Below are 1,481 nucleotides of genomic sequence, written 5' to 3' on the forward strand. Positions count from 1 at the left end.
CCCCCCCACCCACAAACCCGGCGTTGACCAGCGGTCATTTTCTGACGCCCCGTTGGTCAATGGCAGGTGGTCGGTCCGACTTGAATGGCCGTTGGGAAACTTGAGCCATGTCCAGGCAGTTTTGGGCTGCCTGTGAGGGCGTTTTACGACGTAGGGGCAGAAATAGGTTACAGCTAACCTGGTGTGATCTGTGTTAGTTACTTGGTGAGGAGGAGGGGGGAGAGGGAGGAGGAGGAGGAGGAGGAGGAGGACAGAGAGGAAAGAGAGAGAGAGAGAGAGAGAGAGAGAGAGAGAGAGAGAGAAAGGAAATGAAGAGAGAGGGGGGGAGAAGAGAGAGGGAATATAATATATAATATATACACAGTGAGGGAGAGAGGGACAGACAAGCAGGCAGAAAGACAGACAGACTGGCAGACTGAGAGACAGAGGGACAGACAGAAAAAAGACAGAGAGAAAAAGAAAACAAATGCATGTACGAGTATGTTTTTGACAGTTCTAATTTCTATTTTTTGTTTAAGCAAAATGTGTTTTAGGCATTTGATTCATTTAAAAAGTAAGTAAACAGTCCAACAATAGAAAAATTCGTGTGTCATAAATCACTATCACCATGCCCAGTGTCAATAATGAGCTTCCGATAATTCAAATAATTTTCTTGTATACACACAAACACAGTCCTCCTCCTCATTTCTCAATACGTTTTCCTTCTCTTTTTCAAAAATGTATAATATTGCTCCGATTTGCAAGTTTTGATGTTAATGTTATTGCTAAAGTCTAACATCCTTGTTGCTGTTGTTGTTGTTGTTGTTGTTGTTGTTGTTGTTGTTTGAGTTATGTACTTGTGCTAATTGAAGGAAGGGGGAGGGGGTTCTTCAACTTGTGTTGCTCTGATGGTTTTCAAAGTTGTTAGGTTCTATTCCCCTTTGGTTTGCTCCCATTAGTGATCGGAGCTCTAACCTCTTGGATAATTTCACAATGCCAACGGATACGATAAAACTTACATTTTCTCTCTTTGCCACAGAACCTTTTTTTTTAAAAATGTGTTCGCTGACGACAGAAGCTACGTAGAAAACGCAACAGTATAATAACAACTTTTAGCCACTGCGGTATACCAAAGTTTTTCCCTTACCTTTTTGGCTGTAGCGGCTAAGCCATGCAACTCTGGTGAAGAGTGCCCGTAGTGAGCCGGGGAGGACATAACCTTTCTACCGGCTAGCATTGGACGTCGATCTGAAGATAGCACCACACAGTATTTTGTTTTATATTCGCTCTCATAGATTCACCATACTATACTGGCCGATACACTAACAAACAGACAGATAGATTCTAAAATATTTGAACGGAAATACTTGTAACTTGTATGCTATAACTAAACTAATAGAGATTCTGAGAGGTGGGTAGGGTGTCGGGAATTAGATTGTTTGGGGGTGCCTTTATTTTTCATGAAATGAGTGTGTGCATGTGTAAGTGTGTATGTGTGTGTG

At 42.1% G+C, this 1,481-nt stretch overlaps 1 protein-coding gene across 1 annotated transcript in view; it reads right to left on the reverse strand.

The window, feature by feature from the left end:
• LOC106013083 overlaps positions 1-1,481 on the reverse strand; it is a 10,030-nt gene that overhangs the window by 6,424 nt on the left and 2,125 nt on the right. The window contains exons 4-5 of the mRNA XM_013087859.2: positions 1,127-1,227; positions 47-130 (exon numbers count right to left, since the gene is read on the reverse strand). Of these exons, the coding sequence (XP_012943313.2) occupies positions 47-130; positions 1,127-1,227 (185 nt within the window). The remainder of the gene's footprint in view (positions 1-46; positions 131-1,126; positions 1,228-1,481) is intronic.

The sequence above is a fragment of the Aplysia californica genome, unplaced genomic scaffold (genome assembly GCF_000002075.1).
Source record: "Aplysia californica isolate F4 #8 unplaced genomic scaffold, AplCal3.0 scaffold00648, whole genome shotgun sequence".
Classification (NCBI taxonomy): domain Eukaryota; kingdom Metazoa; phylum Mollusca; class Gastropoda; order Aplysiida; family Aplysiidae; genus Aplysia; species Aplysia californica.